At 37.9% G+C, this 26668-nt stretch overlaps 1 protein-coding gene across 1 annotated transcript in view; it reads right to left on the minus strand.

The window, feature by feature from the left end:
* The window catches only part of SPAG17 (sperm associated antigen 17), a 130592-nt gene that overhangs the window by 26758 nt on the left and 77166 nt on the right, over positions 1 to 26668 (minus strand). The window contains exons 20-31 of the mRNA XM_023761250.1: positions 25640 to 25727; positions 21943 to 22185; positions 20835 to 20946; positions 18724 to 18879; positions 17402 to 17515; positions 12535 to 12710; positions 10880 to 10997; positions 8689 to 8867; positions 6886 to 7045; positions 4056 to 4273; positions 2182 to 2326; positions 392 to 549 (exon numbers count right to left, since the gene is read on the minus strand). Coding sequence (XP_023617018.1) covers positions 392 to 549; positions 2182 to 2326; positions 4056 to 4273; positions 6886 to 7045; positions 8689 to 8867; positions 10880 to 10997; positions 12535 to 12710; positions 17402 to 17515; positions 18724 to 18879; positions 20835 to 20946; positions 21943 to 22185; positions 25640 to 25727 — 1867 coding nt within the window. The remainder of the gene's footprint in view (positions 1 to 391; positions 550 to 2181; positions 2327 to 4055; positions 4274 to 6885; positions 7046 to 8688; positions 8868 to 10879; positions 10998 to 12534; positions 12711 to 17401; positions 17516 to 18723; positions 18880 to 20834; positions 20947 to 21942; positions 22186 to 25639; positions 25728 to 26668) is intronic.

Below are 26668 nucleotides of genomic sequence, written 5' to 3' on the forward strand. Positions count from 1 at the left end.
AAACTGTATTTCCAGGAAGAAAATCTAAGAGAGAATTTAAGATTTGGGAAGGACTACCTGATAAGGAGGTACACTGAATAATTAGCATCTAATTTGTCCCAAGTCCTCATATTTCATCTACTTACTTCACTATTTCTTTCGAGTAATTGCTGTACCTTCTTATTTCAGATGTTTAATATAAAATAATAAAAACATTTTAACTGAAGCAAAAACACGTGGCCCTATTTAAACTGTTGAACCCTTCATGATCTTGGGCAGGAGTCATCTCCAAGAGGGTCCACATGGCAGGCACGCTCACTGCCCTGGTTCAGTGGGTTTTCTTAGTCGAATGGACATTTACCTTTGGCACTCCTTTTCCTCCTCCCAATGCCACTTCTCCCCCAAGACCTACCTGGTATGTTCCCTGTGGCTTTGCAATAACAGATGTCCCATCCCCAAAGGTGGCACAGCATCTACTGTCCTCGCAGTTGGTGATGATAGTGGCATAGTGTGAACTTTCTATCCGCATGCACTTCACCTGCCTAGTGACAGTCACCTGAGGACCTTCATCTGCGGGCAAATGCATGACAAGCAGATCTGAGAGCATGCACACATCGGAAACACGCTGCTTGCTAATTTTGCTCCTGTCTCCTGGCTGCCTGGACTGGAAGTTGAGACTGAGTGCTGAGAGCTCACTCCACAAGGCAGGAGTTCCCAGGGTTCTCCCTGGCAACGTAGAGCAATCATCCCAGAGGATCTTTTCAGACTTAGTGTAGTGTGCTGTTTAATTCTCACTACTCTTTTTACTTTGAAAAATTGAAAACATCCAGAAAAGCATAACTACTCAATCAACATTTGCACCTTGTTAATATTCTGCTATATTTGCTTCAACATTTTTAATATGTACATAAGAATTTATTCTCAGTTTATTCCCTTCTCTTGCAATCCATTTGTATACTTTTATATAAAGACCGGATGCACGAAGATTCGTGCAAGAATGGGCCTTCCTTCCCCTGGCTGCCGGCACTGCCTTCGCTCCAGCCGGAGCCGCCTTTCTGCCTTCCCACGCTGCCCAGAAGCCCACAGCGGCTGGGGTGGTGTGGAATGCCTGCATCCCGCCCTGCCCCTGGCCACTTGGCGCCTGTGTATGCAAATTAACCCACCATCTTTGTTGGGTTAATTTGCATACTCACCCCTGATTGGCTGTTGGGCATCGCAAAGGTACAGTCAATTTGCATATTTTTGTTTTATTAGTGTAGATGCGTACCAAAACAATGTATAATATTTTGCATGCTTTAAATTTGCATGTTATATGTTACTCTGTATCATTCTGCAACTGCTTTTCTCAGCCTTGTTTTGAGACCTTTAGCCAACTTGATATACATATGTGTGTGTACATGTATATTGTGTGTGCACTTCTTTCCTTTCAACTGCTATATAGTATTCCTTTGTAAGTATATGCCACATGTTATTTTTCTGTTCTGCTGTTGATGGACATTCATGCTTTCCAATATTTTAATATTATACTCAGTGTTGTAAATAGCACCCCTGCACCTATTTCCTTGTATAAATGCATAAGAGTGTTTTTCTATATCTACCCAGGTGTGGAGTTAGTGCATCCTATGATAGGTACCTTTACAATTTCCTAGATATTTTTAAATTGCCCTCCCAATTGACTCTTAATTATCACTCTGTCTAGTGGGGCATAAAGGCTCCGCTTTTCCCACTCACTTGCCAATTTCATTGCACTTAATTTGGCAATGAAGCATTAATGCATGAAATAAACTCTGGAATTAAAGAAAAGGAAGTCAGGTAATAATTTTTCTCTAAAAATCTTGTTCAGATTTAGGTTAGGAAGGCTGGTAGGCGTTTAGAGTCTCTGAACAGGTGCCAGTTGCTTAGCAGCTGCAGCTGGCCTGAGGCATGCTTGGAATTGAAGGGGGGCCTAGCTGAGTTCACCTATTTATTCAAATTTGATTCCTTAAAGATCTAAGAAATTAAGTTTGAGAGCTAATGTCCAGGACAGTTGAGTCATGATTTTTAACTTTTAGTTGCCACCATAGCAGACTATAGGTTTTTGGGAATGAAAATGGAAAAGCCACTATTGCTACCCATGAGCCAACTAGAGCTGCTATCTCTCTGCCTATCAAATTCTAGAGACTTATAAAATAATGTCACATACTTGAAAAAAAAAAAGCATACTTATTTCTTGATCACTCAAAGGAATAAAATTATCTTCATAAACTTGGTAAAAGGTTGTGATTCTGGTCCCATCAGCATGGTCCACTATCCGCGTACCATCCTGCTTCTCCACGATGATTGCTTTGTCCTCCCGAGTGGTCATAACCTGGACACAAAGGCAGGGCATTTCGTTTGGTCAGTGGCCAATCCCAAGTGCGCTCATTTTCACACCCTGGGGAATACCATCAACGCCTGGTTATGTATTTATAAGTGGAAGCTTTATCTTATCTACTTGGTCTGACCTTTACAACAAACCTGGGAGGCAGAACATTTAGGTTGAGAAGAGGTTAAGATACTTGCTCAAGGTCACCCGGCAAGTGCCAGGGCTGCTGCTGGATTAAGGCCTTCTGACTTCAAAACTGATGCTCCTTTCACGGTCACATATTTGTGAGTGAAAATTTAACATCAGGACTGGCCTGACCCTGGTCTGGCTGGGGAAATGTCCCCAGGTCATGCTTCCTTGGAAATTAAAGATTGAAGGTCAGTGTGGCTTGCTGAGCCTGCCATGCATGTTATGTGGGTTGTCTCGTGTCATCAGAACAGAACATGAGGATTGGTGGGGGCAGGGGCTGAGGCTTCTCTGAGCCAGGTTGGTCCGCACCCTCACCTACTCCTGTGGGTGGCTGCACAGTGATGTGTGGGCCTGAGGGTAGCAGAAGGAGTGCCTGTAGCTGGTGGCTGGGCCTCCCAGCTGGATGAGGCTGCTGCATTGACCACACTGATATCCTTCCCTAAAGCCGAGGAAATGCAGTTGAGATGAATGCCAATTGTGTTCTGGTAGTTTGTCAGTTTCAAACCATAATCCCTTCTGTTCTAGTGGATAATGTAAGTCATCTCAACAGAAGCAGACATTTTGCTTTGACCAGCAGCACATGGTTGTAAACGGGTAGGAAGTCCACAAACCAGAGATAAGACACCTAGGAAATTCTTCGTCTTGTTTAGACTCAGAGGGTGTTGCAAAGCTCCACATAAGGTGTCAGAGGACTATCTGAGGGATAGAAAGAACCCAGTGTTCAGTCACCAACGATTGTTCTAATCCTGGCTCTCTCACTTCCGGGATGCATACTCTTGACCATATTATGTAACTTGCTGAGACTCAATTTCCTCATCTGTGTAACAATATTCATTGGTGTAAGGACTAATGAGATAATGTTTGCAAAACCCCTAACAAAAAGTCCTGCATATAGAAGGTGCTATTTATTATTCATGTGAGGAATTTCAATTTCACATCCTAAACAAAACCATTATTTTCTATATCACTCATAAGGTACCTATTTTTATGCTACAAATGAAATGTTTTGTACAGTTATTCTGTGGTGTCTTGAATTTTTTAATGTGAGAATTTCCTTAAATATATTAAGTTCTTTGAAATCAAGGATCATGAACAAATTCCTACCACTCACATCAGGTGCACACAAAGAATTAAGAATAAGGTATAGGCCCTTATTTCTATGAGGTAAGACATATATACAAATGCATTCAACATAAGGAAATAATGACATTATTAATCATATGTCTTAAGAGTGGTATAGAAAATTCATGACCTGTCTCCATTTCAAAAATTAGTATTTTATGAAGTTCTATGCTGGTCAAATAAAAGGCAAAATGCTTTTAGATTTGGGGAGAAAGATCCATCTATTCATCCATTCATTCTTCCTTCCATCCATCCACCCATCCATCCACATACTCACCCACCCACCCACCAACCAACCTACCCACTATTAACTACTTAAAAAATTGTTGTTGAAAATTTACTCTCTTCAGGCACTGTTCTATGCGTTGTTTCAAAATTCTCATGATTTAGGTAATTTTGCAATATAAACAGTTTGCCATACCGTTCCAGTGACAGGATCTGTGGCCTGAAAAGATAAAAATGGTGCTAAGTCTGCTATTTTTTTTGATCCTTTGGTGCCAATCCGATTCCCTTCAGGTGTAGTTGTAAACCAGGTGCCCACGTGAGTCTCCACTGGAGTCACTATGTGAACCGTTTCTGTGGGAGGTTCATGGATTTCACTCTTGTGTAACACCGCAGACTGATTTTTGTGACTTTTTCCTGCAGAAGTTTAAGTAAAATCAAACACAACAATATAACTATAATATCGATTATATGAATCATTCGTTGTTTAGTTCAGTATAAAAGACATTGTGACACAGAAATTCTAAGTAGTATTCAATTATATTATTTCTCAAATGATGAAAATATCAGGTCATGAATATCTTAATCTTGGTACTTGAACTTTGGCTGGATTCTCGTCACCTTCCTCCAAATGTACACGTGCATATATACAATTCACTCTCTATGACATCATACGTATTCTAGCCCATTTCTGCACTCTTTGAGTTTTGCTTATATCTTCTGGATCACATTTTCGAATTTCAAACTCGTGTGGGCAGTATCTAAGATGAATGGAACAGGATCCTGAACAAAATGCAGAGGAAAGGCTTCTAATGTGCCAGGGGTCAGGATAGGGGTGGTCCTTTCATGACAGGTGTTTAGGAAGCGCTGGTAAAATACAACCTCTAATCATGGATACATCTAAGAAAGCAACCCAATTTAAAAATGGGCAAGATATATCAATAGATACCTCACTGAAGACAATATATGGTTAGTAAATAAGCATATCATTAGGGATTAAAATTAAAACAACAATGAAATATCACTACACACCAATTAGAATGGGTAAAATCCAAAAAACTGACACCACCAAATGCTGATAAGAAAGTGGGGCAACAGGAACTCTCAAACATTGCTGGTGGGGATGCAAAAATGATATAGCCACTTTGGAAGACAGTCTGGCAGTTTCTTATAAAGCTAAACATATACGGAATATGCTCCTAGGTATTTATTTAAATAACTGAAAATATCCTATATAATAAAAGGCTAATATGCAAATTTTTCCCCTCGACAGGGAGTTTGACCAGGGGGAGGGGCTGGCTGACCCTACCTCCAGCCCCCCCCCCCCAATCGGGGGCAGGGCTGGCCAGCCAAATGACTGTGGCCCTTCCCCCTGGAAGGCCCCACCCACAATCTAAACCCCCCACACCGATCGGGGCCAGCTGGCCGGACCCCACCCATGCATGAATTCATGCACTGGGCCTCTATTGTTCATATAAAAACCTGCATGCAAATGTGTAAAAGCAGCTTCATCCCAATTGCCAAAACACTGGACACCACCAATCCAGGGTAGGGCAAAAGGAAGCATACAGCTGTGAGTACATGAAACACAGAGTTTATTCTTGTGGCATTAGTTATTAGTTACTGAATTATTTTTCCATATGAACAACTGTGAACTTACTTTTGTGTCACCCTGGATATCCATCAAAACGTGAATAGATAAACAAATTTTTGCACATCTATATAACAGACTGTTATTCTGTTAATTAAAACAAATGAACTTTCACGCCATGAAAAGTCCAGAAGGAATCTTAAATATATGTTACTAACTGAAATAAGCCAATCTGAAAAGGTTACATACTAGAGGATTCCAACTATATGGCCTTCTAGAAAATGTAAAACTACAGAGACATTGAAAAGATCAGTGGTTGTGAGGAATGGTTCAGGTTGGAGGAGAAGAGAAGGATGAGTAAGTGCAGGAGAGGGGATTTTCAGGGTGATGAAACTTACTGTGTGCCCTCTAATGGTGGATTCATGGCCTTATTCTCTGTGAAACCTCATAGAACTGTACAACACAAAAAGTGAACTTTACTGTAAACTACGGACCTGAGTTCATAATAATGTATCAATACTGGTTCATCAATTCTAACAAATGTACTATACTTTCAAGATCTTAAAAATAGGGAAAATTGTGAGGCAGGAAGAGAGGACGTATATGGAACTCCCTGTACTGTGCTTTCTGCTCATTTTTCTCGGTATAACTAAAATTTCCCTAAAAACACATGAGTTAAGAAAAAACAAAAGCGAATGCATTGCCCTAGATGGAAGGGCTGTGAAGAAACCTGGAGTACACCTGCTGGAGGCAGAAGCCCTTTGGAACCAGGATGGGCAGTTAGAGAAGAGGCTACACAGACCACCTGTACACCAAGTCCTGGAATCAACAAGAGAGGGAGCCCTTGCGCCGGGAAGTTTAGAAAGCTACAGGGAGCTTTCCAGTTCCCTTCTACCAGGGGCCTTCTGCTACTACCACAGGAAACTCTGCTTCACTAAATTTTGAGTTAACGAAAAAGGAATTCACTTTGCTTCCATACAAGATTACAGGGCGCTGTGATGAGATGTGTGAAATTGACAAAAAGACTAAATCTTGGTCTCAGATCATTAAAGGCCTATGAGAAATTGAGAAAAAAATGTAACACATGAAAGACAGTGTGAGTCAGAGGTTAGCTGCTCAGATGCAAATCCCAGCTCTACCACTTACTAGCTAAGAGACCTCAAGGAAGTTACTTCTCTGTGTCTCATGTCTCAATTTCCTCATCTGTAAATTGGGATCATTAAAATATGTACTTCATAGGGTTGATATGAGAATTAGCTGATTTAATACAGAGTGGGGCATAGGGAGGTTTACAGTTGTGAGTATGCAAAACAAAGTATATTTTTATATTATTATTTATTAATTTTTGTATTATTTCCATACAAACAACTGTAACCTACTTTTGCTCCACCCTGTATTTTAAAAATCTCTGAAATCCACTGGAGGCTTTGGTTATTACCTTTCTTTGTGATGACAATATCTGATGGTATTGTTTCTGACTTTTGCTGAGAAACCGAGTCCATCAAGTCTCCACTGTGAGGAGTTACTGACATTTCAACAGGAGGACAAACAGGCCTTGAATCGGGACTACTGCTCACAGAGCCATCTGCAAAGAGAATCTGAAGGAAAGCATAAATCCAGCATTCTCAGAAGCAAGGAAGAGGCTGGTTAACAATTAACAGTGTGGGTGAAGCTGTAATAGATTAAAATGAATCCACAGAAATGCTATTTGCAGACTTCCAGACTCAAACATGAACTCAGAGTCTACAGGTTAATAACCAGCACAAACATATTACTTTGTTTTCCACTTACCTTCTATGCTATTTGTTTTCTTTTTTTATTTCCTGTCTTTTATTAGATTGACTTTTTAAAATGTTTTTTTCTTTATTCACCCTTCCCCTATGTAATTGGGAAATTATCCAGTTTCAATTTTTCTGACTACATTTAAAACTTTATCACATATTTAAATGCTTAGTTTCTATCAGTATCTATCTAGTATATATTGTATCCAGAGGCACTATTGATACATACTCTATCCAGTATCAGTATTGATAGCCTCCCAAATAACAGAACAAGAACTGTCAGTGTTGCTAATAAGAAGTCCATCTTAATTCTTTTATATGTAACTGGTTTCCTCAGGAAGCTTTTGGGATTGTCTACCTATGCAGTCCTAAAATTGTACTATGATATATCTAAATAATCTTTAAACAATTAGTATCAATCCTGATTGGTACTTGGTAGTCCTGTTTAATCTAAAGTATTTTTTAAGCTCTAGGAAAATTTACTATATCGTTTTTCATTATTCTCCCCCCCTTCATTTTCTTCTTCTAGAAATTTAATCATATAGATTCCTTTTCAATGTTTTTTTAACTTATCTGTTCTTCATAATCCAGCCCCCCCCATCTTTCACAATTGTTATTTTTAATATCTAAGAACTCTATTTTTTCCATAGCAACTTTTAATTTATTGATGAGAGAGAGAGAAAGAGAGAAAGAGAGAAAGAGAGAGAGAGAGAGAGAGAGAGAGAGAGAGAGAGAGAGAGAAACATCGATCTTCTGTCCCGAAGGTGATGATTTTGGGGTTTTGGGGTACATGGCCATATTTTTCACTGAGAACCCCTTTCCCTTCTTGGGGCCACATGTGGTCAGAGAATGCTCTTCCTTGGGGAGGGATGGAGCAGGGCACATGGCTTCCGGGTATTATGGTTTCTGGTTTCACCCTCCAGGTAGCAGTGAGTTGCCTGGGGCACTGCCCTGATTTCTGAGGCCAGAGCTCCATTTGTGAAACATCTGTGTTAAAACTCGCATTTAAAAAATTTCGGTGGTTTTGTTTTTAATATGTTTTAAACTTTGCATTTGTTTCTCCATCATTTGAATTCCATCTGACTTGAATTTTTTAGCAATTCTCTAAGCCTTCTGATCCATTGATGACACATTGTGTTGTTATCTAGTACAGTTATGAATTTGCTATTTAAAAGTATTTTTCTAGTATTTTAAGGTGCTTTGAGAGGGAGAGAAGGTAAACTCTGTGTTCAGTCTATAATCTTGGATCATATGTAGAATGATATGTTTATTTGTATCCTGTATGGCACAGATAGTGTGTTTTCTTCTCACTATACTACTTTTTATTTGTCATTTTCAAGTGTCATTCTATTTTCAAATGAGTTGTTCCTCTTCTATGTCACAGTACTGTTCCTTACCCATAGCTTTTTTTGTATTTTACTTTGCAGCAGGAAAGAGTACTTTATCTCACATCCTCTTACCTGTGTGGATCCATCCAGCATATACTTGACCACGGTGCCTTGCCTGGTGATAACCCTCGATGCCTCCTGCTCCACTGGGGGCAGCACTGTTTTATAGAAGTCATAGTGCTTTATCCTCTGGGGGTAGCTCTGTCGGACCATGATGTCCCAAGTGGGTTCCTCATCCTTAACATATTTATCTTAAAGAAAAAAGAAGCCTACTGTGAACTGGGCAATGCTGTGTGGCTGGGATTTTATCTTCTTGCTTAGCTTTTTTTTAAATTATTGTTATTCTTTTGTCGATATATAAGTAATAGGGCAGTTTCCATATATGACAGAGGCCCAGCGTACTGGTTCTTTGCTGCCTTTGTCAAATGTAGTAAGGTCATCTACACACACTTAATAGGTACCTTCTCCATGTGTAAGCCATTCTCTCTAATGAAGTCCAGGACATCTCAGGGCAAAATTAGGAAAGAAGCAAAAGAATGCTGCCTTAGATGTCACCTTTTCTGTCACCTGAGTGTAAACTCTGGATGCCCACAATGCTCCTCTCGAGTCCCCTGGTTGCCTGGAGCCCCAGGGGAAGTCACTCATGTGACCTTCTCTGCCTATGTCCAAGGCTGACCCTGACGAAGGTATTGCTACTTTGTTTATGTTGTAGTTATGTTCAAGCTTAAATTAGGATATTTACAATATATGAAAGACTTTTAAAAGATTATGTGTTCCAGGCAGAGTCATTATTAACCCCATTGTCTGCCTAGACATAAGGATGAAAATATTAGACTATATTATAAAACTAATAGAAAAGACAGGTGAAACAGGTATTAAGTTGGGGTTTGATAACAGGAACAAGTAAATAAGCAAATAAACAAAATGTCCTTGAACTTGAAAACACCTCTCTTAGTACACTCATAGTATCTTTAACTTCGAAAGACCTTAGTGGCCATTAGTCTTGGTAGCACACACTGTGGGTCCCCTCACGGAGAACCCAGACCACTAAGAATCCTTGGAAATAGAAACAAGAGCGCATGGTCTATTTCTAATAATATATAAAGCCTAATGAAAAGTGATATTGAGACAAAAGAGGTCAACTACATCTAGTTTCTTTTCATTTGTCTGGCAAGTAAATATGACATTAAATTATTTTTAATAGGATACTCTTATCCTTTGATAGCTACACTTTTCAAATATGGCATACATTAGGGAATTATAATAAAGATGATATTTGGTTGTGAAAAAAATCAGGATCCACTGATACAATAGTTACCAGATGAAAAAACATGGTTCAAAGGCAGTAATTGAAAGGGCCATGGAGTTGGTTAGAACTCAAGTCCTAGTTCAGTGCTTGCTTTGCTGCACTTCCCTACTTCTACAGCAATAGTGGGTCTCCATGTAAATAATATTCAAATTCAATAGCCCATCAGGTTAATTTAAAAAGCCCCACTTGTACTTAATCATCTTAATAGATTAGGAGCCATATGCAAAGTCAATAGAAATAATAGACTATAAAATTATATACTGACCTGGGAATAAGACAGGTTTTCTTCATCATTTAACCTGCACTTATCTCACTATACTTTCTTTTGACCAGACCAGCAAAATACTATATCTGTGGCCCATTGTAGAAGCAGGAAGACAGAGCCACATAATAGTTGTTAAGAGCACTTGCTTTGCCATGATTAAACCAAAATGGCATTTTATTTCTTTCACTTAGGACTTGAATGACTTGGGCAATGACCTCTTGAAGCCTCAATTTCTTTATTTTGTAAAATGGAATTATTAGGACTTAGCTTATAGTTGCATTTTGTCATATATGGTAAGTACTTAGATAATGCCTGGTCCATAGTATAGCCCTAGCTGGTTTGGCTCAGTGGATAAGAGCATCAGCCTACAGACTGAAGGATCCTGGGTTCAATTCCAGTCAAGGGCACATGCCTGGGTTGCAGGCTCGATCCCCAGTAAGGAGTATGCAGGAGGCAGCCAATCAGTAATTCTCTCTCATCATTGATGTTTCTATCTCTCTCTCCCTCTCTATTCTCTCTGAAGTCAATAAAAAATGTTTTTAAAAAATGATTATTATATTTATTATCCTATTCATTATCAACAAGTGTGTATAATAGGCAGGAAGTTACACAATTTCAATGGTGATTTAACTGTCTTCTATATGACTTTTTGCTCCCCTGCCTCCCTACCCCTCCCAGTTAGCACTCACCTGTTGACTCTTGCCCAATGAAGGTCACTAGGAGTCCATTGGGGCAAGACACATTTAGGTTTGGGAAGGTGGGAACAAAAACAGTCTCTTGTAAAACAGGTTCTGGTTCTACTTCTTCCTGTAAATAATTTCGCATGTGAATAATTGCTCATCTTTTTATAAATTAGTTATTGATTTATTATGACTGAGCAAAAACTTGCTGAATGCTTAAGATATGACTTGCCCAAGACAATAAGGCCTGGCAAGGATAATGAGTCTCCACCCTTTATGCAACTTACAACCTGCTTGTAGAATGGCACACAGATATGTGAAACAGTTAAATAGTACTCAAATGGTTGATACATCTTTCCTCAGAAAAGGGAGTTTATGGCCTAGCTGGTTTGCTCAGTGGATAGAGCATCAGTCTGTAGACTAGAGGGACCTGGGTTTGATTCAGGTCAAGGGCACATGCCCTGGTTGCGGGCTCAATCCCCAGTAGGGGGTGTGCAGAAGGCAGCCAATTAATGATTCTCTCTCATCACTGATGTTTCTATCTCTCTCTCCCTCTCCCTTCCTCTCTGAAATCAATAAAACAATATATATATGTATATATGTATATATATATGTATGTATGTATATATTTGTATATGTATATATATATATACACACACACACACACACATATATATATATATATATATATATATATATATATATATATATATTTTTTTTAAAGGAAGTTTTCAATATGCCAATAATTAGAGAAAAAGTCATGGAGGAGCTGGGGCCTGAACTAGGCTTTGATAGAGGCCTCTGTTTGCATATGTAGGTGTAAGGGCAGACCAATCTCCCTGATACCTTTTTTGTGCAATTGCTAAAGTTTGAAATCTAGAGACATTATGCTATCAGGATATGTGTCCTTATTTTTCTATAATGAGCACACATTGATTTTGTATTCATAAAAATTAGTGAAAATAATAGATAATTAAAAAACTATTTATAAATGAATGAGCGTTTGGTTGTGTCTACTTAAAAATGCTAATTAATTTTATGCCAGCTATGCCTGAACACCTTGTTTGGTTATGTGTGCTCTGGAATGAAAATTATTCTGGAGCACACATCCAATCCCTAATGATAATTTCTGTCTTTCCACTTGGCTTTCTTTTGTTAGCCACTAAAATCATTCCACTGACCTCCCATTGCTGGATCTTCAGTTTATTCTAACTAGTCCTTTAATATTGATTACCAACAATGGAAAGACCTGAGGAGCAAATGAATAGTCATAGTGAGATTGCAGCGGCTTGTAGAATATTATAATTTCCCCTCAGAGAAGGAAATTCAACGAGACTTCTCGCTTCTCATCTGACCAGGCAGAGCACCAAGAAAGGAAAGGGGTTTTCAGTGATAAATATGGCCATGTACCCATGTACCCAACAATCAACATTGGAACAAAAGATATCTCTCTCTCTCTCCCCCGCTCCCTCCAAATCAATCAATAAATTAAAAATTGCTATGGAAAAAATTCAAGAGTTCTTAGATATTAAAAATAGCCATTGTGAAAGACGGGGGGATTATAAGGACAGGAAAGTTAAAATACATTGATGTAACTCATGATTTTTAAAGAGCTGACATTGAGGCAGAAGTACACTTTAGAATCCATGGCAAGGTCCACTCACCTTTTTTTCTTCTTCTTTTGGGTGCTCCTCTTCTTTAATAGATTCTTTGTGTTTTTCTTTGACTTTTGTTTTCCCTTTTCCTTTGACTTGAGGAACTGGCACTATAACAGGAATTACTGTTGGAAGAAGTGCTGATGGGATATTCAACATTGCTTCCAACTGAGGATCCTTCTCCTCTATAAGAAGAAAACAAGGAAATTAGATATTCATATTACATATGTTTATTAAATAAAATTTACATCTCATTCATTTATACAAGTTGGCAACAATTTTTACCTTGCTGAATGTGACTTATTAGTTGGATAGATTTCAGGCATAATGTAGTTGATTTGAAAATCAGGATTATAGATGAACTATTTGAGGTACTTAATATAATGATATATTTGATGGAGTCATTGTTTCACATGTTCTTGCCTTTCCATCTACATTTGAAAGGCATATTGATAGAGCAGTAACCATCTCTTCATTTAATTGAGACATATTTATTGAGAGACTATCATATACAAAATATGTGGAGTAGTGATAAATAAAAAATATGTAAAAGAACTTACGAAGCTGAAATAGTCAAAATAAGATCTGCACTCAAATACCTTCAATACAAGGACATATTAAATAGTAACATAATAAGGGATACAAACAAGGACATTCAAGAAAGACAATTTCTAGCTGAGATGGTAAAAGACATTTTCTCATAGCAGATTGATTTTATTTGGGTTTTTAAAAATTGTCAGAATTCTAAAAGGAGAGCTGATCTGTGGAGAAACTGTGTTCCTCACATCTTGAACTTTATCCTCCTCTGGGTTCCAGGCTGACACTCCCACCTGGATCTCCTTTTCTCTCTAGGGTCAGTTTTGTTCTTAGTCTCCTTTCCTGATTCTTCCTCTTTTGTCAATCTGTTAAATGTTGCTAGTTTCAGAGGGTTTCCCCTTATCCTTATACAACAGATGTCCTCAACTCTGGCTGTCCATGATAATTACTCATGGAACAAAACAACAACAACAAAAACAGCAAATGCTCAGATCCCCACCTTGACCTACTGGATCAGACTCTCTGGGAATGAGGCCCAGGCATTTATATCTGTGAAACATCACTTGTGGTTGTAATGCTCTGAGGGCTGAGTCTCTTCATGAGTGATCTCTTTCAGGACTGGGGCTCCAACTGCCATGGATGTACTGCTAATGACTCCAAAATTTACATCTCTACACTTGGCCTTTCTTTTCTCAGCCCCAGATCCTTATTTCCAACTACTTATTAGATATCTCCCCCTGGTGGTGATACTGGACACATTTCTAACTCAGTAAGTCTCTCCTCTCCCAAGCTGGGCACCCCCTCAATGCCGCTACTAATCACACACCCTGTTCCCAAGTTAGACATTCAAATCATTCACATTTTCTCCTTTTGATTCACCCTATAGTATAGGCAAACTGCAGCTTGCGAGCCACATGCGGCTCTTTGGCCCCTTGAGTGTGGCTCTTCCACAAAATACCATGTGCAGGCGTGCACGTATAGTGCGATTGAAACTTCGTGGCCCATGCACAGAAGTTGGTATTTTGTGGAAGAGCCACCCTCAAGGGGCCAAAGAGCCACATGTGGCTCGCGAACCGCAGTTTGCCAACCAGGGCCCTATACATCCAAACAGTCATCAAGCCCTGGGAAATTTCTCTCCAATCATGCCTCTCCTATCTAATCTTAGCACCTTAGCTCAGATTCTCATTTTCTTATACTTAACTAGAGGCCTGGTGCACGAAAATTCATGCACTCGGGAGGCGCGTCCCTCAGCCCAGGCCCCTTGGGGGATGTACAACTGACGGCTTAGGAGCAGGCTTAAGCTGGCAGTCAGACATACCTCTGGCAGCCCGGGAGTCCTTTGGAAGGCGGGGAGCAGGCCTAAGCCATTAGTTGGACATCCTTAGCGCTACCGCAGAGGCAGGAGAGGCTCCCGCTGCTGCACTGGGAAGCCATGAGCCAGCTTCTGGCTGAGCAGCGCTCCCCCTGTGGACGTGCACTAACCACCAGGGGGCAGCTCCTGCGTTGAGTTTCTGCCCCTGGTGGTGAGTGTGTGTCATAGCGACTGGTCATTCCCAGTCATTATGCCCTTAGGGTCAATTTGCATATTTTCCTTTTATTATACAGGATTATTGCAGTAGTTTCCTAACTGGTATCTGGCACCTCCAATACCACCATTTCAGTGCACTTTCCAAAATGTCACTAAAATTATGTTCCTAAAATGAAATCTGATCATTTAACTTTGCGTCCCTTACTTAGAGACCTCTGCCACTCCCTACTCATCCCAGGCATGCAGTGTTCACCTTCCTCCACTCCAGTCACACTCAACTTTTCACTGCTCTGTAAGGAAGCCATGCTTTTACGCACTGAGTATTTACATAAATGGTTCTAACTGCCTAGGACTCCCTTTCCTTGTTGCTTTGTCTGGATAATCCCCACTTCTCTCTAAAGTCCCATCTCAGATGCTTTACCTTCTGTCTGAAGTATTTTGTAGCTGTTCCCAGTACTATGTTTATACATAATTTCTACCACTGGCCCAGTTATTTCTCTATTTCTCTATGTCTGACCCATTAGAAGTACAGTAGACATATAAATAAGCAAATGGCATCCAGTTACAGGCAGCTGGAAACTCCTCCCTCTCATTCTCATCTAGATACTCTTTCGGTAAATATTGATTGAATACCTAGTACTATGTACCGTAAATTGGATAGCCAATGATGATTGAGACTACAAGGCACTAATGGGAAGTTCAGAAGAAGAAACCTCTGGGTACAATGTTGTGTGTTAGGTCTCTGATGGGAAGTACAGAGCACTATAGGAACCCAGGAGAGAGGTCATCTAACACAAATGCCTTCATTCAACCTATACTTTGGCTCTACTGTATACAATTTGTCTTTCCATAAAGTTGTTGTGCCTTTATACTACATAGTTGGTACACACGTTTCCTGGCACCTAGAATTCCCTGCCTTTGATTCTTTGCCTAGGCAATTCTCACTCACCCCTTAAAACCCCAGTTCACACGCTACTGCTGCTTGATCTGTGCAGCATTTCTCAGTGCAAGTAACCTGTATGCTGAGACCTGAAGTGTGGGAGGAAATTTAATTGTTGAAAGTGGTGGTGTATGTAGTAGGAGAATGTGTTGTGAGCAAGTGGCACAGCATGAGATGTGTGTTATAGATAAAAGAAAGCACAGTTTATAGATAAGAGAAAGCATAGTTCAGTCAAGGAACTAACAGACACAACAGCAACAGGGTAGCCAAGATGGGAAAACAACCTAAGTATCCATTGACAGATGACTGGATAAATAAAATGTGGCATATACATATGACTCAGTGTTTATAAAGAAAAAAATTCTGCAATATGTGGCAACATGATCCCTGAGGTCATTAAGCTTAGTGAAATAAAGCAGACACAAAAAACAAATACTGCATGATTCCATTTATATGAGGGATGGAAAATAGTCAAATTCCATCAGAGTGGAGTGGTGGTAGCCAGGGGCTGTGGGGGAAGTAAATGGGGAGTTACTCATTAATGGGCATAAAGATTCAGTTAGGTGAGATGAGCAAGGCTCTAGAGAACTGTATATACCCAATTAAGGGAAGTAATTGAATTGAAAATTTGCATAGCCATTAGCAAGTAAAAGTTCTAAAATATTAGTTATTATATGTGTCCTTAAGGAACTTATATTTTTTTAAAAACTAATGCATTCAACTTTTTAAATACACAGTAAGTAAAATATTACTTATTATCCACACTATAAATATTTCCAAATTCTGTACTTAACACCTGAAATTAGCAACATTTATTTTAAATTGAATAATTACATATTAACTTAAAGATTAAATTAAGAATAAGAAAACCAGGAAACAGTAACAACATAGTCAAAAGAGAGTAGAATGTAAACTAATGATAACCTATGTTCAAAGTTGATAGGATTTTTTTAGTGACTGTGTGATAATGAAATTTAATACATAATGTTAGGCACTAAATGACTTCTCCAAGTGCCAGTTTAAAAACAAATCAAATACAAAATTGAAAGACAAAACCCCCAACAAAACAAAAATACTAACAATGTAATGGGCTCCCTAACTCACTAGAGATTACAATATTTGGCACAATATAAGGCCCTGGATTATAATCATCCACGGAAATGTGTTTATGCAGAAACGGAAGTCCATAGTAAGGCAGATCATTAAATTACCATGATCTACACAGTTTTAAGCCAATATAGCATAGGGATTATCTTTTTATTTTCTAAAACTTTAAAAAAATCTGTTGTGGTTAGATCCCTGTAAATGCATGGGAACCCACAAGATTTTCTAATTAGTTCTTGGTAAAGCAACATATTATTTTGTGGTTTGTAAGAAAATAACTTCCAGTTGGAAAATTTGTTTATTAAAAGTGGGGCAAAGAAATCCTTCAAGATGTCCAATGAATGGCTCCTTTAAGCCTAATGTTCTGAAGCACAATGAGTAGTTCTATAATCACAGGATTCATAGAAATATTATTTTGTAGAAAATCAAGAGGATTCCTTGGCAACCCATGCTTTCTTTGGCACCAAATAACAGACTTATTTTCATGGGCTAGTTAACAAAAGATAACTGTAATATATATGTGTGTATATATGATCTAATATGTCTATGTGATTATAAGATTCTATATGATAAATGCTATTTCAAAGTGCTGTTATTTTCTATGTATATACACACACACATATATGTATGCACATCCACATATTTTCTGACCCTTCAGGAGATGGGGGGCATTACATCAGAACATGTTTCTCAACAAGTGAGCAGACTGAGGATGGGCAGACACCCTTGGTCATGGGACACTATCCATTCTGTCGTGTCTACTTCACCTGGCGCATTTCCGCTAGGTCCATAGTAACTTATGGAGAGGCAGATTCCATTTTCCAAGGTGGCAGAAAAAGATCCAGACTTGCTGACAGCTTTATTCTCTGCATTTGATTCTTCTGGAAGACAAAATTGAAGCAAGGACATTTCCATTTTATTAAAAAGAAATGTAAGCAAAACACAATGCAAAGTGGAAATCAACTAAATATGCAAACACATGAATATGGTTAAGTAAATTATGATATATATATATATATATATATATATATATATATATATATCAATGAATTAAAATGAAAACATTTAAAAAGCTTGTTTTCCAAGAATATTGAATGAATAAGAAAATGCTCATGATAATAAAGTAAGAAAGGAACACCCTATGAATAGTGGTTACTGCTGGGTTGGTAGACTTATTAGCCACTGTTACCTTCTTTAAATATTGCTATATTTCCTAATGCTTTATAATAAACATATTTTTACATTAAGAAAAAACAAAGATAATTTAACAATTTGCTTTAAATTCTTGGGTACATTCAAACTTGTCAAACATTGTGTTCATAAGTTTGAAAAATACTGTGATCATAGGTAAATTTATTAGCAAGATTTAGTTATGTTTCTTATTACTAACTTGAGTCCAAAACATTTTATTAATGAACTCATCTCATTTTTCAGGTGTAACCCTCATCACATTGGGCAAGAATCAATTAATTTCCCCATTAGGTGTTTCCTGGAAATGTTAAATGGTATTATCAGGAAGTTTCGTGGTGTACAATCAATGGACATCCACTTGGAAGTCTCATCTACTGGCAGGTGTAGACTCTTCTGGCCAAATTTAGGATTTTTCTCTTGTTCCTGCAACTTAAGAAATTTGATACTAAAGAGAGAACTAAATAATAGTGAGAGCATATGAGGAAACCCCTCATTTACAATGAATATTGGAGAGAAGTTAAACCTTCAGTAGGAGTCAACTAATGAGGACCTGATACAAGCACATACAGCAAAATTCAGGCCACAATGGGCATTGCAAACTCAGTGTTGCTAAAGGTAGCCAGGCTAGGAGGACTCTATATGACAACTGGAATCAAAAGCTGGGTCTCCAGAGGGGGCAAAACCAAGTAAGCAGCCCACTAAAGATGGGCTATGTATATAATGTATATACACATTACAACAGGGGAATGTATATAACCAGAATCATAAAACACTTCAGTTCCCTGATGGGAAACTTACATGCTGAATGTGAGGCACACATGTATTTCTGTCAGGTGGACGGGATGGACACATTGCTGAAAGATAACCCCTACCTACTGCCAGAGATGCCTCTGCTTACCTAGTTCAATATTTTTTTCTCCCTCTCTTGCTTCTTCCTCATCTTCTGAAGAATAATCCACTTCTTTTTCCTTTTTCACAATTTTCTTAGGGTCTTTCAGATGAATTATAAAATTATGTTTGTCCTTTTTCACTTTCACTTTGATAAAAGTTGATCCTGGGGAAGAATCATGGGATAGAAGATGGGCTGATTGTGATGCCCTGTTAAGCTTCTTGGCAAAACATCAAAATAACGCAGCACAGAATCAGTCAGGGAATGGAAATACCTAGGGATGTCCCCATTTTTATAAAAAGATGCCTAATGGTGAAATCCAGGAATAGATGGCAGGTGGATGGGGAAGATATTTGCAGCCTTTCTAGTCACATCTCAAATCAAATCACAGAAGACAAAATGAATTGGCTGAGGCTAATGTATACTTATACTCAACTTTAATCACATGAAATAGTTAATATGAAAGGGTTTGGCAACTTATAAAGAATTACACAAATATTATAGTAGTTATTATTAGTAGTAAGAATTTTCCTAACAATACATTTTTCTAGTGTTCTGACTCATTTTTTAAAAATATATTTTATTGATTTTTTACAGAGAGGAAGGAAGAGGGATAGAGAGTTAGAAACATCAATGAGAGAGAAACATTGATCAGCTGCCTCTTTCACACCCCCTACTGGGGATGTGCCCACAACCAAAGTACATGCTCTTGACCGGAATCGAACCTGGGACCCTTCAGTCCGCAGGGCAATGCTCTATCCACTGAGCCAAATTGGTTAGGGCCTGACTCATTTTTTTATCTCCTCTCTCAGTCTTCTTCTTTTTTTAAATTCAGTGTGATTGCACTATTATCTCTCAAAATGATAAAATTAGGATAAAAACACTACATTTACTATGAACCATCTGAAGCATATATACTGTATATGTATAAAAATCTTGGTAGGAGTGAGAAATAATTATTGAAAATACTATTATAAATACCATTATAAAACTTGAGTTCAGTGCTTTTCTCAGGTATGTGATTCTGAGCTCCAATTCTAATTAATAATAATTGTACACTATACCCAGAGATGGTATTAAAAATATTAAATATTAGTACATATGATAGCATAAGTAAATATGCATACTTATAGATTAATAAAAATCTTTTTCATGTTTTAAATAAACAAACCTTATATAATAAAACAGTCTGGCATTTGATGTTATATCACAAACCATTTTTTAAATAATATGAATAGTTTTCAGGCCTTTTTTTTAAAATCCTCACTCAAGGACATAATTTTACTGATTTTAAAAAGAGAGAGGAAGGAAGAGAGAGAGAGAGAAACATAAATGTGAGAGAGAAACATTGATCTGTTGCATCTCATATGCATTCCAACCGGTGATGGAACCTGCAACCTAGGTATGTGCCCTGACTGGGAATCGAACCAGGATCTCCTGGTTCATAGGTCAGTGCTCAACCACCGAGCCACACTGGCTGGACTGTGTACATAATCTTGTGGACATTAAACAGGGTCCCGCTCACATCCCTCCACAGCTTTCAGAGACCACTGCTCCCTATCAGATGATAAGCTGTCAAATAAAGCCCAGGTCCTCAAACCCACCTGAGGAATCTTTAAAACACAATGAAAAGATAAGCCTTGCAAGATGCTCAGACAGTTCCCTGAGGCTATATCTGCACTTTGCTTTAGGTTCTTCCAGACTAGGTCCTCCGCAGCTCACCTGTCCCTCGCTCTCTTAAAGACTTCTAAATTCAGCAGCAGTTTCTTATTGCTACAATAGATGGGTACCGGCAGCAGGCTCCCAAGCTCTGTGCTCCAAAGCCCAAACAAGAAATTTGCTCTAACCTCACAGTATGTGCTTGGGTATTACACTATTTCCCAATGATATAGAAATGTTTAAATATTTTAACAACTGGAACTTTCTATTTGTGTGTCCCAGCTAACCTCTCAGGTGGCCTGTGAATCACAGAGTCAATTACAACAGAAGAATCTGAGTGTGAAAATGTTGAATGGAGTGGGCACGTGACCACTCTCACCTATTACATTCAGGAGTACAAGGGCCCAAGGTGACTGAAAAGGGTAGCTTCCAAGCCATTTAATGCTGCTTTCCAAATGTACCTTTTTCAAATGTTGTCTTTTCTACTTCAATCTGTCCTCCATCTGAAGGATACAGATAATAATTTGTTCCTGAGATTTGGATGGGAATATCTCCCATATTGTATCCATGAAACTAAAAGAGAAAACATATGCTTTGAGTGAGGAACTGCAATCAACAAAAATCAACTCATCACGTGAACCAATTAGAGTTGCTATGAGCTTAATTTCTAGGAAACTCTTTGTCACTGTGTACTCAGAGACCAGCACTCACATTATCGTTAGCACCTCCTGTCATGTCATAATGAGGGGCAGAATTAAAGGCGGTCCATGATTTTAAACTCTGTTCACTGGGGCACTCTCATAACCCAATGAAAATCAAATAAAATCATTGTACCATGGCCAAGGCAGTGCAAGAAGAAATCAATCTCGCTTTCATAGGCTGTTAATTTTCTGTTTAAAGTGAACTGATACATTGAGTGGTATTTCCACTTGAACATGTAAAAATGTTAAAGACATTTATTTTTACTAAGTGTTGCTAATAGAGCGCCAAGTGATTCTGCTATAGGTTAAAGATTGAGAACAATTATCTCAGAGTGGTAGCTAAAAAGGACAAGGGCTGCTTCATTTCTTTCCTCCCCACCCCCCCCCCCGCCCCTTGAAGTTTTACTCATAAAACCACTTGAGGGACAGATTGGCAAAGGGAAGGTTTTATAAAAGCCTACAAGCAAAAAACATGGTGCCTACAGAGAGGCAACTGAATGTCCTCAAGTCTAGTGATCTGAGACAGATAAAGCCAACCTTTGACCTGTCACAGTTGCTTATTGACATAAATCTAAAAATGCTTTTGTGTCAAATTTCCATCTTTATTGTCCTTAGTAACCCAGTTTCATGGCACTCATGAAAACTTCTCTGAGGGTGTCCTATCTTGGAGACTGGCTACAAAGAAGGCCCTAGGAATCAGAGGATGGACTACAGGTCTGAGATCAGCTACTAGAAGAAACCCTAAGGCCTTTGTTGTGGCAGAAAAGACTAGGAACCTATTGTTTCCACAGAAGCTGTGTTCTTCCCCCCCCCCCCCAATAAACAATTATTAATGACCCAATAAAGCTTATTCAAAAATTAATTTTACCGGGTAAACTATCTCAGGTTGTGGCTCCTGGATAATCGTTATCTCTGGTATGTCTGATAGCTTTATTTGCTCTTCTTTAGCTTTTTCCTTGAAAATAGATTTTTTCTTCACAGTCCTACTTTCTTCTTTCTCTAACTTTTCTTTGCCTCTCCTTTTACCAACTTCCTTACTCTTCTTTTCTGCTTTTTTTTCTTCTTTTATGCGCTCCTCTTCTGCTAATCGATCTTGTTCTTCTTTCCATGCCTATAAACACATTAAAAATTGTAACAGGATTTAAAAGAAAATATATCCCATTTGGGCCCATTTTGGAGAACATTTAACATGACTTTTCTAAGTGGTGTCTAAGTGATCTTGAGAAAGAAGAACAAAGTTGGAGGAACCATGCCATCTGATATAAATCTCTGCTACAAGGCCATAGCAAGCAAAACAGCATGGTACTTGCATAAAAACAGACATCTAGATTAATGAAACAGAATAGAGGGCTCAGACATAAACCCATGCCTTTATGTTAATATTTGACAAAGGAGGCAAGAACATGCAAAGGCCTAAAGATAGTCTATTCAATAAATATGTTAGAAAAATTGAACAGATACGTGCAAAAAAATGAAACTATACCACCTTCTTACCCCACACACAAGAATAAACTCAAAATTTATTAAAGACTAAAATGTTAGACTCAAAACCATAAAAATCCTAGAAAAAAACATAGGCAGTGTAATCGCAAACATTTTTAATAGCACTATTTTTTTCTGCTTTATCTCCTTGGGCAAGGGGACAAACAAAAAAAAATGGGACTACATCAAACTAAAAAGTTTTTGCACAGCACAGGAAATCAGCAACAAAATGAAAAGTCAACCCACTAAACATATTCGCTGATACATCTGCTTTATAAAGAACTTATAAACTCAACACCAAAAACAAACAAACAATCCAATTAAAAAATGGGCAAAGGACCTGAATAGATATGTCTCCAAAGATGATTTACAGATGGCCAATAGATATATGAAAAGATGCTCAACATCACTAATCATCAGAGAAATGCAATAAAACCCACAGTAAGATATCGCTTCACAGCTGTCAGAATGGTTATCATCAATAAATCAACAAACAAGTGTTGGCTACGATGTGGAGAAAAGGAACCCTTTATTGGTGGGAATGCAGATTGGTGAATCCACTGTGGAAAGCAGTATGGTGTTATCTCCAAAAATTAAAAATGGAACTAACTTATGACCCAGCAATTCCACTTCTGAGAATTTATCCAAAGAAACCTGAAACTCTAATTCAAAAGAATATATGCACCCCTATGTTAATTTCAATATTATTTACAATAGTCAAGACTTGAGACCAGCACAAGTGCCCATCAGTAGATGAGCAGATAAAACAGCTATGGTACATTTATACAATGGTATACTACTTAGCTGTAAAAAGGGAAAAAAATTTACTCTTTGCAACAGCATTGATGGATCTGGAGATTATTGTGCTAAATGAAATATGCCAGTCAGAGAAAGACAAATATCATATGATTTCACTCATATGTGGAATTTAATGAATAAATTGAACTAACAAGCAAAATAGAGACAGACTTATAGATAGAGAGCAGGGAGAAAGCTCTGGCGGGGGAATGTTGGGGAGTGGGAGAAGACATTGAGCAAGAAAAGAAAAAATAGAGAAAGAACTCATAGACTGGGTCAACAGTGTGGTGTTTGGGTGGGGGAGGGTGGTGGATGGAGGTGGAAGAGGGTATAGAGGGGATAAATAGTGATGGAAAAAGTAAAATAAAGTTAAAAAGATCCCAAAAGCGAAACTATAAGAAATAATAAGCATGGGCCTACTCTAAATAACATCGACAATAATAATGTGTAATCTTTTGGAACAAGAAAAATCAAGATAAAACTTAATTTTAAATAATTTTACTGGTTCCTTGTATTGTGCTGGAAGAAAGTAAAGATACTTTATTAAGTTTAGATTTCATTAAATTATACATACAAGTTGAATTCCTAGAGCAACCAGGAGTAGAATAGAAATGGAGTGTTTACTTCTAACCTTTTCCTATCAAGGGCCAGATGGTAAATATTTTAGGCTTGTTGGGTCAAGAGGTGAAATCAAGTACTAGTAAAATGACAGTCCATCCAGGCAAAGAAAAGTAAGGCCTTTATATTATACTATACAAAGTGAATTTCACATTGATTAGCTATCTGAATATGAAAAGTATGTCTGTGAAAATATTCTGATATAGTGCAAGAAAATTAATGTGTAATCTCAGGTGGAATCAACCCAATGGGATAAAAAACATAAAAGTCCTGAGACCATTAAAAAAGTGACAGATTTTTAAAAACTGTTTTGGATAAGCTTAACATCCATACAAAAAGAGCACAAATCCCAAGTGAGTACCTGAATGAATCACCACCAAGTAAACATTACTGTTAGTACCACCAGGTCAAGCAATACCATCTCCAGCTTCCCAGAAGCCCTGCTCATTCTTCTTCCTGCCCACTTCCATTGCCCCAAAGGCAGCCATTCTCCTACTTCATAATACTTTAGTTTAGCTTTGCCTGCTTTTAAACTTTATGTAAATAAAAGCATACATAATGTATATATTCTTTTGACTCTTCTTTTGCTGAACATGATGTTTGTGAGATTCATCCATATATTTCTATATGTATGAATGCAGCTATAGGTCATTCATTTCCAGAGCTGTGTAGTATTTCACCACATGACTAAATCACACTAGGCTGATGATGCTTGAATTGTTTCTGATTTGGGAGAGTTAAAAATGATGCTGCAAGAACAACTTTGCCCATGTGTCTTGATGCACCTACACACATGCATTTCTACTGGGCATATACTTATGAGTGGAATACTAACTTAAAGAGAAATTATGTGCTTAGCTTTAGGATATTTGTCCAGTTTTCCAAAGTGGAAGTGCCAATTTATACTTTACCCAGCAATGCATGAGAATTCACTTTACTTCCTATATTTGTCAAAATTTAGCACTGTGTCTCTTAAAATTTGGTCAAAAATGACTGATTTGACTACATAAAAGTTAAATAGTTCTATATAGAAACATAAATGATACTTATTAATAAGGTAATTATTTAACACATTAAATATATCTAAATTATAGGCTAACATATTCTATGAAAATAAGTTAGATCTCTACATATTGTCTGAAAGTAATATTCATGATATGTTGATAAGGGGGAAAAAAGCATATAGCAGAGTCAAAAAACCATACTAAATCTAAACCAAACAAATGAAAACCCTCTTTGTATCTGTGCATGCATGCTGTGTAAGCATAGAAAATGTGAAATTGTTAATATTTCTTATTTCAGGGGTATAGGAGAACAGGGGTAATTTTGATTTATTATAAAAAGCATACATTACTTTTATAACTAAAAATTCCAATTAAAAATATACAAACAAAACAAACACCTGCCACAGGAACAGAGTATGACAAGTTTCAACAAGGCGCTGCCCTGGATTTTGGTTACATAAAAATGAATGACACAGCTTCCCTTACAGGCTTATCATCTGGTAGAGGAGTCAGCTTGGTGGAAAGACTGTCCTTTCATTACAGTTTTCAATTATTTCTGAACATTTAGCAAAAAGATCATTTCCTCTTATACCACACAAACTATCCCCCAAAATTTCTGAATATGTGATTTCTCATTGTCACTGTTTTCTTTCCTTGTATTACCTTCAGAGAGCCTTCTAAAACAAAAGTCAATTTTTCCTTCTCTTTTTCTTTTTCTTGATCTGGTATCTCTGTTTTGCTCATTATTTTGCTACCTGTAACCAGAGAAAATTAAACTTCTTAGTAACTCCCTAAAATAAAGTTTCATAGAAGGACGGAATGTCTGGGTTGTAGGGGATATCAAAGGCTATCAAGCTCAACTCCCCATTCATTCATCTCGGAATTATTTCTCGCCATCTCCTGAGTGGGCTTCTGAAGGGGAACTGAGCTCCTTGTGGTAGGAGGAACTCACTACCAGTGGAGGCAGCGTGTTGAGAATTTAAAGCTTTTATTGAACTGGACTCTCTCTCGCTAGGGCTTTAACCAATTAATCCTAATTTAACACTTTAAGACCATGCAAGACAAATCTAACTTTTCCTTCCGCATTGAAGCCCTCCTCTGGCCATTGTAGTCATTCTGTTTGGAAGGTTTACATCTTTCCTGACTTGAGAGGACTCAAACTGAATGCAATACCTACCAGATGTATTCCAATCCCAAACTGGCCATTTTCTGGATTTTCTTAGGCACCTAGAGAAGGTGGCCCTACCTATCTTTTTCCATTATTCCACTTACTGCTCTCCTGCTGAGCCCCCATCAGGAGGAAGGCTCAGCTGATGAATGGATTATATTGTATAACCATTTTGGTAGATGTTGAATGATTCATCATCGACTTGGTTTGCTAAGTTTTATTTTAGAATCTAACCAAGCACAAATTCCTCTGGTCATTAATGAGGAATACAAACGCTTTGGAAATTATGTAGCTTTGCTTCTTTATAAGAAATTACTCTCAATGTTGGCTGTTAGAAATAATGAGTATTATTAAGATGAAGTCTATTCTCCATCATAATTCACTTAGAACTCAGTGAATAATCTTTATTTTCCAGATGAATTCCTTCATTATTTGACTTCTAAAATCAACTATCATTCTTCTTAGTCATCCTCTTCTCCTTTCTCTTGACAGCATCAAAGCCATGGAAATTAACAAAAACAAAG

The sequence above is a fragment of the Myotis lucifugus genome, unplaced genomic scaffold (genome assembly GCF_000147115.1).
Source record: "Myotis lucifugus unplaced genomic scaffold, Myoluc2.0 scaffold_203, whole genome shotgun sequence".
Taxonomy (NCBI): Eukaryota; Metazoa; Chordata; class Mammalia; order Chiroptera; family Vespertilionidae; genus Myotis; species Myotis lucifugus.